Genomic DNA, 14,186 nt, shown 5'->3' with positions numbered 1-14,186 from the left:
TTCGCACCAAAGATTATATTGTGTCGCCGCGATGATGAGAACGCCTCTCGGAGAGGGATTCCGGGAACATAGTCGCTCGCCATCCGCTCCCTCAGCCGAGCAATCGAAAGCGAGCACGGCGGCTTCCCGTCTAATCTCGGCCTTTGTTAAAGCTCCGTACTCTTCGTCAATTTGCCTTTGAAAACAAGAAGCGGAAGAACTCCCGAGCCCGGGATCGTGTTTTTATATCCGAAAGAAACGCGGCGTGGCATTTGAGAGAGTTTGGCGCTCCGCTCCGACGCGTCCCGAGTGCACTTTGTCGACTTTTGCTATTTTTAGCTTCGATCAATCAGGTAGCAGCCGCGGAAAACGATTTAATTGTCACTTAGCCGTCACGCGGCTTTGTCACAGACGGCTCCAGAACGGCTTCAAAACTCTCTGCATCAGGTGGACTCGTGCGCTTGGAATTCATTGCGCTACAGGCTCATTCTCTGTAAATGTTAACAAAGGAGAAGTCGGGAAAATGTAGCTTCTGAATCATCTTTTTTCTGCCGTCTATCATTGGCAGAAAGTGTGAAATCAGGTTCATTTATGATAAAACTCTAGGAACTATCAACTAAGTGCAAATTCTGGGTTTCATTCTCTGTCATTGTCATTATTATTATCACCAATGGAGAGGAAAGTGATAGCATGCTAACTGCTAAGCTAATGTGAAACTGGATCAAAACATTGCAATTGCGGAGGTGGAAGTTTATTTTTTTTCAAGACATAAGTCTTTTTGGAACAGTGTTAAGCACTCAGTAATCAGCTACGGACAGCAAATTAGCAGTAAAATTAAGAATTGTCTCGCGCAAATGATTGAAAACTCCAAATAGCATGTAAGCTAGGACAAGTAGCCTGTTAAAATTACATTATTTCACATTTGATATAATTTGAAAAGTAGATATGATAGAAACTTAATGGCCACGTTAAATGAAAACAAATAGACTTAATGTTGCACAGTAAGATTTATTCCTCAAAATTTGACTGAAAAATTCAACGTTCATTTTGTAGCCCATTTCTCAATGCTTAAATCTGCTTTTTTTTTTTTTGTTTGTTTCTCATCATTTATTTCTCATCATTCGTACATCAGTGACGCTCCCGATGGACTGCCCACCTTTGTATATGAACGTAATAAAATGTTTATTCTGTAAGAATCGCCGTGTTATTTCTGTTGGTTTGCGCTTTAATTTATACGCCGATGAATTTTATTGGCCAGCTGTAGCAGGCAGCGCCTTGTTGGTTATTAAACAGCTTAATGAGCATTATGGGTGTAGTTTATGAAGCAAAGAATAACAAATATTCTTCTGCCATGATCTGTTTGGCGTCACGGGACGAGACAAAGTTATGTTACTCACAAAAAGTTGGGATTTTGTTTGGAAATTGGACTAGGTCAACCAAATTTGACCTTTGTGAACGCATGTGCAACTGTTCAATATTTCAGTATGTTTTTCATAGTTTGCTGATCTCCGTAGCTAAATAATAACATTCACAAGTGTTTTTTTTTTTTTTTTTTTGATTGTGAATGGACTAACATCTTTTAAGGGTTAATTCCAGTTGCTTTTTTAAAAATTCAGCATGTTGTTCGCTACAAATGGGACGGACCCCAATGGACGTCACAGTGGCATCTGTAGTTTGCAATGGACGATAAATGGAAGTCCGGTGGAAATTGCGTGAAATTAAAATAACATTTGCCCATTTCAAACAAAGCTGAAGTAAAAAAAAAAAAAAAAAAAATCACATTTTCTCGTTTGTTCATTCGTCATTCAAACTCAATGAGAAGCAAATCCTAACAAGCTTTTTCAAGGTATTATTTTTTCTATTCTAATGATGACCGTGAGTCAGCTAATGGCGAGTCTCGACTTCCAGCCGCAGAGGTGTGTAATCAAGCACAGCTGATATGATTGTTGCCGCTCACCACACACAAATTATAGGTGCCATAAATAGAGAGGCGGCGGCGGTGGCGGTGGCGGTGGCGGCGGCGGCGGCGGCGGCGGCGGCGGCATCTTGCGCGCGTGTGTCTCGAGTGCTGATTTCAGCCCATCATGTCGTCTCGATCCGACACCTCATCGCGGTACTCTGACTGATTTCTGACTCGTCTTCTCATCTCGGACGTGTGTTTCGAGGCCGCCGATTAAACGGCGAATTTGCGTTGAAAAGATTTTGACGGGATATTTTGCGGGAAATTGACTTTTCAATTGCTTGTTTATAAATGGGTGCATTTCTGGAGTGTCTCAGTCTATCAAGTATCAAATTAACCAGTCAAGTGATCTTTGTTTTTTCACTTTTTTAGTGAGCCCTGCTACATTTTTGCGTTACTTTTTCATATTATATTTTCCGAACTATAATTTGGACTTTTATCATACGTTAGCTTTGTCATGTGACTTGAAGTCAGATGCATCTTGTATACATTAAAATTAAAGCTCAGACTCACATCCAAAATCCACTCAAGTATTTTTGTTTTTACGGAAGCAAAAGGCGCAATAACAGTAAAACGTTATTATTGTTTCGCTAATTATTTTGATATTTAAAATAGATTTCATGAAGATTGAAATAATTAAATTTGGCATCCCTTCAGATCAGTGCTTCTTGATTATTTTTTCCCAGGAAAGTTTTCATGCCCCCCCCTCCCAACCTATACCTAAACCTGTATCCTTTTTAACATGAATAAAAGTCAAAAGCAATATAAATCAACTTTCAGCAATTGTTCATTATTTTTTAAACGAGTCTAAAACAGAAAATGTCATTTAAAAAAAAAGATTAAAAAAAAAAACTTATTTTGTTGCAATTACACTTCCCATGAAAAAAACAAAGCCTCGTTTTAGATTGTGCCTTTTTGAAAAAAAAAAAAAAACTGTCCATTTTTAGTATAGAGTATCGGGCCCTTAAAAAGAAGAAAAAAATGAAAACCAAAACATACAAAAATACACCTGGGACCTCTTTTTTTTTATCCTTGTGTGGTATTTTGTCCAATCCTTTGATCTTACATCAAATGCATTTCACGCCAAAGGCCAAGCTTAGAAAGAAAACACTAGGGAGCTGAAATTTCACCCAAATGGTGACAACATGTCATATTTCAACAAGTCACGACCACTTAGTTATCACACAACCAGGAATGTGCCATCCCTTGGCTAAAAAAAAAAAAACCTACCAGAATGATTTGGAAGAAAATGACCAAAAATGTTCAAAATCCTACACAAGGGTTACATTTGATTGAAATACGAGCATAACGTATCTCGCTCGCGCCGATGTGTTTCCATACTTAACCAACACATTAAACCGAATGAATAATGATAAATAGTGAGTCATCTGGAGTTCGCCTTCGGGGCTGATTGGTATTTTACGGCTTAGGCAGTTATGCAAGACTTCACAGGAAACCAATTTCCGACCGAAAGAAGTACAGCGCATAGGAAAAAGACACACAAGTGTTAAAAGAGGGGGAAATAAATGACATCGCTTCAGCGCTCAGCGGAGTACAAAACGTAATCTCTTCGACAGTTGGCAGGTGGAACAGCCGCCATGTGTTTTCCTGCCGCAAAGTTTTCATAACAAAAAAGGTGAAGCAAGTCGTCACAAAGTTCCAAAACAATCTATCCGTCCCGCGGAGTCATAGAGACAAACATCCCGCAAGGACACTGCGGTGAATAATATGAAAATCCAGGAAGAATCATATTGCGGAGCGTTTGGATCACCCCGTGCTGCCAAATGAATGATATTGATGTGGTGGCGTAATATATAGCCCTGCTATTGGCATGTGAATAATGTGCTGTTTGGATAATATAAATGACTTCCGTTTCCCGCTCGGTGCACCGCTGGGGCCCCGTAGTTGAATAATTACCGTTTGGGTGGACGTCCGGGGACAGAAAGCGGTGACACGCTTCTCTGTGATGACGAGACTGGGTTTGTCGATGTTGCCTGGACGCCGTGAGAAGACTGGGAAGGCTATCAGAAATGAGCCCGTGATTAAGTGCACGAATAAGCGCCTTGCGAAAATGTTTGACCGATAGGAATTGTTACGATGGCGGTATTTTGTATTCAAATGGACACTTTTTACGTTCGTTCGCTGTTATGTCTTGAAATGATGTTATTTCTACTGTGCTGTCATTTATACAAGCACAATTCTGAATCGTAGCATTAGCATAGATGCTAACGCTAACACATCATGACAGTATAGCCATACTGTCATGATGTGTTAGTGTTAGCATATATATATATATATATATATATATATATATATATATATATATATATATATATATATATATATATATATATCAGTAGTAAATGCTGTTATGGCTCCAAACCAGATTTGTTTAATTAGCTAAGTGTGTCCCAAGGATCATATTCAAAACTTCTGCTAAAATGTACAAGTGTACGTGGGAAAAATTACAGTATTTTTCTGACTATAAGCCGCGTCTTTTTCATCATGATTTGAGCCCAGTCCAGTGCGGCTTATTTGCTGTTTTTCCCACCGGTCAAGCAAATGTGTGTTCAAGGAGTCAGTTTATAGAACAGCTATGAAATAGAACTGAAAAGATTTGAATCAATGGCTGTGCTCCAAAAGAGTTTTAAAATATATAAAAAAAAGGTCTAAATTGAATGTCTTGTATTCAAGTTTGTGATGTGTAAATTCAATCTACTATATACAGTATATATGATTGTATTTATAGTTTCATATTACCACCATATACGTGCGGCTTATAGTCCAGTGCGGCTTATCCATGGTAACATTTTTTTTTAGCTCAATTTTTGCTGCTGCGGCTTATATACCGCTGCGGATTATTTTTCGGAAAATATGGTATGTTGTTGTACAGCAGTAAATTTAGTTCCATAAAAGTTGTGACAAGGAAGCTAAGCTATAACCTGCTAATTGCTAACCGAACGAATGTGTGTTATGAGGTGTCCTGATTGGTCAACCAATTGGCAGGGTTTGCTTTCTGAAATAAAAACTGTACTTAAAGGGGCAGTTAAGACAGGGACGCCGTGACCCGGGGGTCCGCTGTTGGACAGACTTCCGCAGGATGATATTTTAATCAATCCCGTCTTCCGTCATTGGATGCGGCGGTCTTGTCGGATTTATGGATCCCCCCCCCCAACCTTGACTCAAGAAAAATAAGTCACGTCAGTCATATATTGTGTTAGCAGGGCAAACTGGAGCACATTTATTTATTTATTTATTTTCCATATGTTCATGATGAAGCACGCAGCAGGCGCCGCTGTGCATTCCGGGCTCAACGCGCGCATCACTGTGATTAACACTGAAGCCAATTTTAGATTTCCTTCACACCGGGACCATCATTTGGGACTTTAGCGCTGATAAATGTTGGAAAAGGTGTAATTAGCGTTATTCACGCTGCTCTTCGAGGAACTTTGGCCGGGGGATATTTTTCCATACGTTCTTCCAAACCTCCTAAACATCCCACCTGACCCGCCTTTTATGGCTGCATCTGCTCCATGCTAATGTTTTTGCTTCCCCGCTCGCAACTCCTCGGAGAGAACGAGCAGCCTCCGCAGACAAACGCAAAGTGCTTTTGTTGCAATAACTGAACAATAATTTATGTTTTCCCCAAGTGAGTCATGCGCTTTCAAAGTATAAAAAAAAAAAAAAAAAAAAAAGGAAAGCCCTGCATGAACTATGATTCGAAAAGTGTTTTAAGTTTCATTTTTTTTAAATAAAATCATTAAATTAAATATTTATATACATATCACATCAAAATGATTGTGTGACTAAATGAAAAATAAAATATACACAAACAAGTGATGAAGTAGATACATAACAATATTTAATGATAATATAAATGAAATAATAAAGGAAAATAAATTATATTCAATCATAGATAAAAACAGTTGTATGCAAAATATTCCTTATCATAAATTATTACTGTGTATTTTTTGAATAATAAAGTTTTCAAAGTTGAGCTTTTCTCTTTTTACTTGTCATTGTGCAAAAATATGCAATAGAGAAATTATAATATACACAAACAAGTTATAAAGTGGATATATAACATATAATGATAATATGAATGAAATAATGAGAAAATAAAAATATTTAATCATAGATCAAAACAATTGTGTAAAAAAATCTGAATCACAATTATCATAAATTATGATGTCGTAATATTAAAGTCAGTAAAATACAAAATTATATATATATATATATATATATATATATATATATATATATATATATATATATATATATATATGTATGTATATATATATATATATATATGTATATATATATATATATATATGTATATATATATATATATATATATACGTATATATATATATATATATATATATATATATATATATATATATATATATATATATATATAATTACATCATAATCTTTTCACTTGTTATTGTGCAAAAATATGCAACACATAAATTAAAAATATTAAAGTCAGTAAAATACAAAATTATATATATATATATATATATATATAAATTACATCATAATCTTTTCACTTGTTATTGTGCAAAAATATGCAACACATAAATTAAAATGGCAAAAATAAGAATTTACATAAAACACCATAAAAAATAATCTAATGAAAGTTCCATGAGACAATTGCAGTGTTATGAAATATTACTTAAAGTAGAGCTGTTCAATCAACGGAATACTAAAATAAAATGTAAAAAAAAAAAAAAACAAAAGATAAAAATTGTAAAACGTAAAAAAAATGTATTTGAATAAAATTGTCTTTTATATAGTGAATTAATTCAGGGGGAGCAAAATTCTCCTTAGCACAGAAATCATCATTACGAAAATACTTAAAAAATAAATTAACGATATTTAGAGTAGTTTATTAAGAGTTATAAAAAAACACTACAAAAATTTATTTAAAAAAAAAATGTTAAAATTTCATTTTTATTCATGTTGATAATATTGTAAGGAAATTAAATAAATTCATATAAAAAAATATATTTCATCCAGCTTTTTAATACATACTGCATCCTGTTTACTGGAAATATATCTGAGAAAGTTTGAATTCCATAAGTCCCATTCGTGCCAAGCGTAATCACTGATGCTTTTTGAAACGTCTCCTGCATGAATCAAAGCCAAAGTGCATTGCGGTGCATTTTTTTTTTTTTTTAAACTCCTGCCGCCAATGCTGATGTTTGCCAGAGTTGATCATCGATCCCAAAAGTCCTCCCGTAATTCATCTTGGCGTTCCCGTGTCTCCGCAGGTTCACGCCCGTTAGCGAGCTGGCGCCTGTGGGGACGCCGGTTGGGACCATCCTCGCGGCCGCCATCAACCAAAGCATCTACTACTCCATCGTGTCGGGAAACGATTTAGGTATATTTCCATCGGCGCCATCTTTGCTTATTTTCTGCTTCCGAACGTCCCGTCACGAAAGACGCGGAAACATTTGATTTCGAAACACCTCCGTGCCGGTGTGGCCACAAAGCAGATGTTCGCCGTGGAAACGGTTGAAGAAAAAAAATGTTAGTCAGCAGTCTATTGATCTGGGCTTCACTGCACACTGGCGGGTCTGAAATTTGCGTTCTTCCTGCAGATCAACAAATTTTGGACTCAGTTTTTGAAGTTTTTTAAACTATCATTATTGAAAATTTTGGATTCGAAATTTTAGCAGTGCATAAGCCGCAGCAGCTAAAATTGAGCAAAAAAAATGTCAAGGCTAAGGCACACCGAAGTATAAGCCGCAGGGCTCAAATAATGAGAAAAAAGTTGCGATTCATAGTCTGAGATTTACGGTAATCGATAATCTGGCACAGAAATTTTCTGTGCAAAATGACACCTTTTTTTTCACAATTATGAACAGTTTCGTCAAAATCCTCGAGCTTAATCGATTAATCAGCTGGCGGTTCAGATCGCCCAATTATGGTCTTTCCACTATCGTTCAAAAGCATTATGGCGTCCCCGGTTTACGTTATTTCACGTTACGATGTGGAATACTGAGTTTTTTCGTCCCCTCTTTACTGTATTTTTCCCACTTTACGGCATCAACAAATGTCATGACCTGTGGGGTTGGCTGTGTTTGTTTTTTTGCCTCCCTCTTCAGGCGTTTTTAGGTAATTGCTCTTATTTTCTGTTGGCGTCAAACTGCCTGCGCTTCATCGCGCCCCTAAGATGCTGGTCTGCTATTGTTCGGCGTCACGGTGTCACCAAGATGCTAACATGCTAAAGACTTGATCTCGTGTGAGTGCTTACAATATCGTATTTATTGTTCATTTTAGTGCTGGATTTCAGCTTGAATTGGTTCGCCATGTGTCCCAGGATTGCTATTGATGTTAAAGGGAGAAGTAAGAAGACGATTAGTATGGAAACGAAGCTGGAGATAATCAAGAAATACGAACAAGGCGAGGCTAGGCTAAAATAGGCTAGGCTAGGCTACTCTCGCTAGGGGTTATGGCCATAAGTAGCTCAAATCAACATAAGGTAAATAAAATTCCACTTTTCCTTTATATATACTTTTATCCATGATGTATACATTTATATTATATATACGTAGCACTTACTATTTTGTTACCTATTGTAAATATGTTTATACTATTTTGATGTTTTTACCTGGCGGCGCGGATGACTCGCAGATCAACTGACTTTGCCTGCTAGCTTGGCAGGAAGTAATCTTAATTTGCATATCTAGATCCAGGAATGCAAAGGAGAGATTCACGCAAAGACACGCAAAGCGAGGCATCATTTTACAGCTGCATACAGTGACATTAAATAATTACAATGGTTGGTGCCTGGGCAGAAAGAAAAACACAAAGTATTTATTTGCACGCATATGGGTAAAAGCCTGTTTTCTATTCGTTTTGCCTACTCATAGTCGCGGAAAGAAAAAAAATATACAAAATTCACACCTGCCGGGTTGTCTGCTCTCTCTGGGACTAATTACGCCGCGCCGATTTTGCCAACGAGTGTGACAAGCAAGCGGTCTGGCTTTGCAAATATGTCACCGCTGTCTTTCCCACTCCAGGACAGACAAAGGACAAACAATGGCGGCTCTGCAACTTGCTGGCGCCTGAAGTGCTGAGAGCAAGTCCGGACCATCTGTGACTTTGCATCGCCGATGCACTTTTATTTTCAATACGGAGTCGACAGAAATTCAAGTGCGCGGTATCCTTTGTGTGTTCCTGTTACTCGAGGCTGTCGATTTTTTTTTAGTTTGGCATTGGGATTGACTGACACTTTTTATGAATTAATGATGAAAAAAACGTAGGTCTATTATTACTATTCAATGATTTTTTTTTTCCTTCCGAAAATACGTGCGTAAACGAGACGTTTTAACTTCCGCCCTATTGTGATGTCATACTGTAGCTCATTTACATAACGCCGCCCTCGAATTGAATGTATCTTCGTGTGTGACTTGGCAGGTAGGGTGGGTGAAGATCCATCACTTTCAAGCAATGGCCGATTATAGTGTCTGAAACGATACGGCCAAAAAATAAAATCTATTTTTTTTTTCGATTTTAATGCAAGAATTAAACCCAATCACCATTTCAAGATCTGATTTACTAAAGAAAAATCCTGTGAAATATATTTAGACATATATTGACAAAAAAACTAATATATCTATATCTGTATTGATATATCTATAGATCTCTCTCTCTCTCTCTCTCTCTCTCTCGCTCTCTCTCTCTCTCTCTCTCTCTCTATATATATATATATATATATGTTTGTTGAGGTGGTCTTCGAGGTGGATATTTTCATTGGACCTGGTTTTAAAGTCATAACACCCGACATGGTCAACTTTCCCCCCCAGCCATATTCCATTTCATGATTGTAATAGTATTCTTTTTCCCTTTTCTTGACTTGCAATTTCTTAACATGTTTGCATTTATTGTTTGCTGTTGTTTTGTTTTTTTTCCACTTGTCTATTTTTGGAGCATTCTGCCAGTTGTAGAATGTAAAATGTAATGTAACGTAAAATTCACACCAAGTATTAGCCCAAAAGTTAACATTGCAAATTTAAAGACGAATACTAAAGTTCAGGTAACCTCGGGGTAGAAATATCAAGCAAAGTAACGCTTTTGTGTTTCTCACTTTTTCTCCCTCTTCCCTGTTTTTTTTTTTTTTTTTTGCCTGGTTCTGTTTTGTCCGTTTCAGTTGGCCTCACACGGCTGCGCTCTTGTTTGCTTCCAGGTCATTTCCGTGTGAACAACAGAACGGGCGTCATCTTCACCGCCAAGCCGCTGGACTATGAAAATGTGACCAGCTACGTCCTGAGGGTCCAGGCCGACTCGCTCCTGGTTGTCATGTCCAACTTGCGTGTGCCTTCTAAAAGTAAGAAACGCCGTTCTGGGAACGTATTTGTGTACCTGTGTGTGGCCATAGTTTGTTTTTTGTTTTTTTTCATTATTTAACTTGTCTGTGTCAATTTTGATCTAATTTGGGTTATTGCTCTAGACAAATCAAACAAAAAGTCCAAAAAATATCACAAGAAGGCTAAAAATGACGAGAGATTGTCAAAACGAGTAGAGGTTCAAAACGGCAATATGCATTCATTCTAAAATGCCTGCAAATGGAATTTATTTGACGGCAAAGTCTACCCATATGACCAGTGATTAAAGGAAATGTTGGCTCGAAAATTACCCAAATTGGGCGAAGGGGCGGTGCCAACCCAACTTAATGATATTAATTTTAAACAAAAAGTTTCGTCAGCGTATTTTGAATCCAAATTGGGGCTTGTTTCTTTTTTATTTTAACCCAACTCTTGCTGGTGCCTAACCCTAACACTAACTCATAGCCACGCGGGCTTGGGGAGAACATGCAAACTCCACACAGGAAGGCTGGAGACATGTGGATTTGAACTCGGGTCCCAGACCTGTTTAGTATGTCCAATAGGACCCGATTTGGATTATTGTTGACTATTTTAGAGTGTAATTTATTTAAACTGACATTATTTAAACTCTTAAAAAATGTTGGCTCTAAAATAACCCAAAATCTGGTCAGTAAGGGACCAACACAACTTAATAAGTTAATATTAAACCAAAGGTTTGGTCAGTCTATTTAAGAACAAACCTGGGATATTTTGGGCCCAACTGTTTCATAGTAGAATTTATTTAACCTTACATGTTTTACACTCTTTCAAAATAACGGCTCTAAAAATACACAAATCGGGTCAAAAAGGGCCCAACTCATCTTTATACACCATTATTTTACCCAATAGGTTTGGTCTGTCCATTTTGGACCCAATTTGGGTTAATTTTGACCCAACGGTTTGAGAGTGTAATTTATTTAACCCCTCAATGTAAATTTTGACCCAATTTGGGCCACTGATTTCGACAACAAACAAAAAACATCGTAAATAAATAAAGAAAACACTAGGAGCTTAAAAATGACTATATATCGTCCAAATAGTTTGAGGTTCAAATCAGCAACGTGCGTTCATTCCTAAATGCTTAAAAATGGAGTTTACTTGCTAGCAAAGGTTACATTAGGGGTCCATATGACCCTTGACACCCAGGGGTTAGTCCGTGTTTTTTTTTTTTTTGGTAAAATAGTGACAATCAAACAGACGCAGCCTCTTTCTGTCAAATTTGATCAAAACGTGCCGGCCCTCAGACAAAATACGGATTACATTTTCGCTGACACATCTTCTGTCTGACATGATTACCTGTTGGGTTTTATTTGGCTTCAAACTAACCAGTTTAGGCAGACAAATCACATATTTGACAGCTTTTTTTCCCAGTCCGTTCCGACAGCTGCTTCTCGAAAAGCGCCTTTGATGACGGCTCGTCAGTCTGCTGCCTTTGTTCACCCGCTATGCATACATATTGGCTAATTTAAGAATTTCAAGCAAGCGTCGGCTTTCAAATCATGGAGTTGGACTCCCTGTTTATTTCCCTTCCGTCAATCGTCAAAGTAGACTTCGCCGTCACGAGATCATCTGAAGAACGCCGGAACCTTGAGGCCGTCCTCCTCCTTGACGTCAGTATTTTACCGGAATCCATAAAACCGGTTTACAGCCGGCTGATGAAAGCTAATAACCAAGGAAGTCTTCCGAACAAACGTTTCCCGATGAATAATCGATGACCTAGCGTACGTTGCTTTTTATCTCGCTAACTCTAATCAAGCGAATGATAGACGCGAGATCAACGGCTCGGCGGATCCGCGCGTCTCATCTGACGGAGTCAAAGTTAAAGGCTTTCACATTCGAGATATGTTGGCTGACATTTTGTCCTCTGTTGGCAAAGCATCATCAAACGCCCACATTAATACAAAAATGATCAGACGTTAGCTAACGTTTCTTTTTTCTCGTGAATGACTTTGAGTTGAAATGAGCAGTATTTTTTTTTCTCGCCCTTTCAGAAAGATCTTTCAAAGAAGGCACTTTTCCTGTCTCGTCAATGAACGCAGCGAGAGAACTGAGATATACGAATTTTAAAACACATCTTAACATGTTAGTTGTAGTTTTGGAGAAGTTAGTTTTTCAGGGTAAAAAAAATGGTGAGGGAAAAAGGGAAAAAAAACACGTCGCGTGGAACACATCAAAAGCAAGACACGCAAATCAATTTGGTGGAGATTCTTCTTTGATATATATTTGATCAATAAACACTCAAAGTTTAAACAGGTTGAGGAATGCAATAAACAATTTCAAAAAGGTTGTCGCAGCATGGGGGGCACGCTCTGTTTTTTTTTTCTCTAGAATCGAAATCAAACACAATTTAACATGATTATTTCTATATTATTTGTACTTTTTTTTTTTTCAATATTTTTTTGTCAATAAGTGTTCTACTTTTTTTTTCCAAAAGAGGCACACATGCTTTGGGGATTTAATGTTTGAGGTGGAATTGAAATATGAACCAAAAAGCACTACAAAAATAACCAGAACTGTGACAAGCTTATTAGCTATTAGCTAGGCTGCTCACATTGTTAGCATGCTGTTGTGATGGCATAAAAGGCTGAGCCATTGCTAGCAAGCACCATCACAGTGCTATTGTTAGCAAGTGCTGCCACTATCATTAGCTAATTAGCTTCTCTGCTCATAGAGTTAGCATGTTATTTTGATGGCATAAAATGCTTGGCTGAGCTGTTCCTGACAAATGTCAATGCTATGATGAGCTTGTCCATGCACTTTTTTAGCATTTTGTTTTTATGGCGTTTGTTGCTAGCTAGGGCCATTGCGATTTTTAGCTAGTCTGCGCACATATTTAGCATGTTTAAGGGCATAAATGACTGTTGACAGCTAGTGCCTAGTCTGCTCACATTGCTAGCATTTTGTTTCGATGGCATAAAAAGCTGAGGTATTGTTAGCAAGTACCACTATCATTAGCTAATTATCTACTCTGCTCATATAGTTAGCATGTTTTTTTTTTATGGCAAAAAAGGTTGAACTGCTCCTGGCAAATGTCAATTCCCTAATAAGGTACTTAGCTTGTCTGCTCACATAGTTCAAATGTTGTTTTGATGGCATCAAATTCTGTGTTGTTGCTAGCTTAGTTTGACTGCTATCATTAGCTTGTCTGTTCATATTGTCGGTATGTTGTTTTGATGGCATAAAGGTTGAATTATAGCTAGATAGTGTCATTGCTATCACTTGCTAGTCTGCTCCCATTGTTAGCATTTTGTTTTGATGGCATAAAAAGCTGAGCTATTGTTAGCAAGCACCATCACTCTCAGCTAATTATCTACTACGCTCGCTCATATAGTTAGCATGTTATTTTGATGGCATAAAAGGCGGAGCTGTTTCTACCAAATGTCATTTTCCTAATAAGGTAATTAGCATGTCTGCTCACATAGTTTAAATGTTGTTTTGATGGCATCAAATTCTGAGTGGTTGCTAGCTTAGTTTGACTGCTATCATTAGCTTGTCCATTCATATTGTCGGTATGTTGTTTTGCTGGCATAAAGGTTGAATTATAGCTAGATAGTGACATTGCCATCATTTGCTAGTCTGCTCCCATTGTTAGCATTTTGTTTTGATGGCATAAAAAAGCTGAGCTATTGTTAGCAAGTGCCATTACTCTCATTGTCCAATCCAACTTTATTTGTTAAGCACTTTAAAAAAAACCACAGCTGACCATTAGCTAATTATCTACTATACTCATGTAGTTAGCATGTTATTTTGATGGCATAAAAGGCGGGGCTGTTCCTAGCAAATGGCATTTTCCTAATAAGGTAATTAGCATGTCTGCTCACATAGTTTAAATGTTTTGATGGCATCAAATTCTGAGTTGTTGCTAGCTAGTT

The 14,186-nt window shown here is 37.4% G+C and overlaps 1 protein-coding gene across 4 annotated transcripts in view; it reads left to right on the top strand.

Annotated features, from left to right (window-relative positions):
• The window catches only part of LOC148419908 (protocadherin-15-like), a 226,850-nt gene that overhangs the window by 182,901 nt on the left and 29,763 nt on the right, over window positions 1–14,186 (top strand). For all 4 annotated transcript variants that reach the window (XM_088421421.1, XM_088421419.1, XM_088421420.1 and 1 more), the window contains 2 exons: window positions 7,216–7,325; window positions 10,137–10,277. In XM_088421421.1, the coding sequence (XP_088277547.1) occupies window positions 7,216–7,325; window positions 10,137–10,277 (251 nt within the window). The remainder of the gene's footprint in view (window positions 1–7,215; window positions 7,326–10,136; window positions 10,278–14,186) is intronic.

This window comes from Hippichthys cyanospilos, chromosome 8 (assembly GCF_059441005.1).
Source record: "Hippichthys cyanospilos isolate Australia breed blue-spotted pipefish chromosome 8, RoL_Hcya_1.0, whole genome shotgun sequence".
NCBI lineage: Eukaryota > Metazoa > Chordata > Actinopteri > Syngnathiformes > Syngnathidae > Hippichthys > Hippichthys cyanospilos.
The sequence above is the reverse complement of the archived record's forward strand: the minus strand, read 5'-3'. Positions and strand labels throughout refer to the sequence as shown.